This window comes from Gavialis gangeticus, unplaced genomic scaffold (genome assembly GCF_001723915.1).
Source record: "Gavialis gangeticus isolate Ggan-Ray unplaced genomic scaffold, GavGan_comp1, whole genome shotgun sequence".
Taxonomy (NCBI): domain Eukaryota; kingdom Metazoa; phylum Chordata; order Crocodylia; family Gavialidae; genus Gavialis; species Gavialis gangeticus.
The window spans coordinates 185,330,296-185,331,013 of record NW_017728992.1 but is presented as its reverse complement, the minus strand read 5'-3'; the positions used below and the strand labels follow the sequence as shown (position 1 = coordinate 185,331,013).

At 39.8% G+C, this 718-nt stretch overlaps 1 protein-coding gene across 1 annotated transcript in view; it reads right to left on the bottom strand.

Annotated features, from left to right (window-relative positions):
- Nucleotides 1-718, bottom strand: part of FER1L6 (fer-1 like family member 6) — a 126,594-nt gene that overhangs the window by 68,014 nt on the left and 57,862 nt on the right. The window contains exon 16 of the mRNA XM_019519545.1: nt 362-452. Within this exon, the coding sequence (XP_019375090.1) occupies nt 362-452 (91 nt within the window). The remainder of the gene's footprint in view (nt 1-361; nt 453-718) is intronic.

Genomic DNA, 718 nt, shown 5'->3' with positions numbered 1-718 from the left:
GCCCCACTCCCTCCCTCATCATGGGGGCCTCAATCTGCCCTCCCCCACTTAAAACCAAGAAAAAAATCTAAAGGGGTATGCTTGTTAAAAAAGGTTGAAAACCTTGACCTACCTCACTAATAATTTCTTATTGAATAGTGCATATTGAACATGAAACTTTCCAAATTACTTCAAAGAACCTTAACACACTTGCTTAATTTAGCAGGCCTTAAAAAATCGCTGTTTGATACAGTTTTTGTGTTCATTCTGAAGCTCTGCTACAGTGAGACGCCAGATCTGAATTGCTACATATGCAACGATTACACTTTACATTAAGCCATCATTTAAATGTGTGACTGTTTAAATAGAGAACCTTTCATACCAGCTCTTGCTTGCACAGCGTGAGTCTCTTTTTGTCCAAAGCCGTCTGGTTCATCCCTTTGGGCTTCTTTTCAGCATTGGCAATGAAAGCTCTATGTCCAGGACACAGCAAAACACAGAAGCATTTTTTGAGATAGTCAGATTTCTCTATTACAACGGCAGATAAAATAGGCTGCAAGTGAATTATTCTCTAGAACACAGTGTATGAAGCTGAAGATGGTGATGCTGGAATTGTCATTATAACAGAAATATTGGGGCACCTATATTGTGTGGCATGCATGTCACAGGAAATGATTCTTCCACACTACTCAACCTCAGTGAGACTACACTTAGAAAATTATAGCCAGTTTGGGGCACC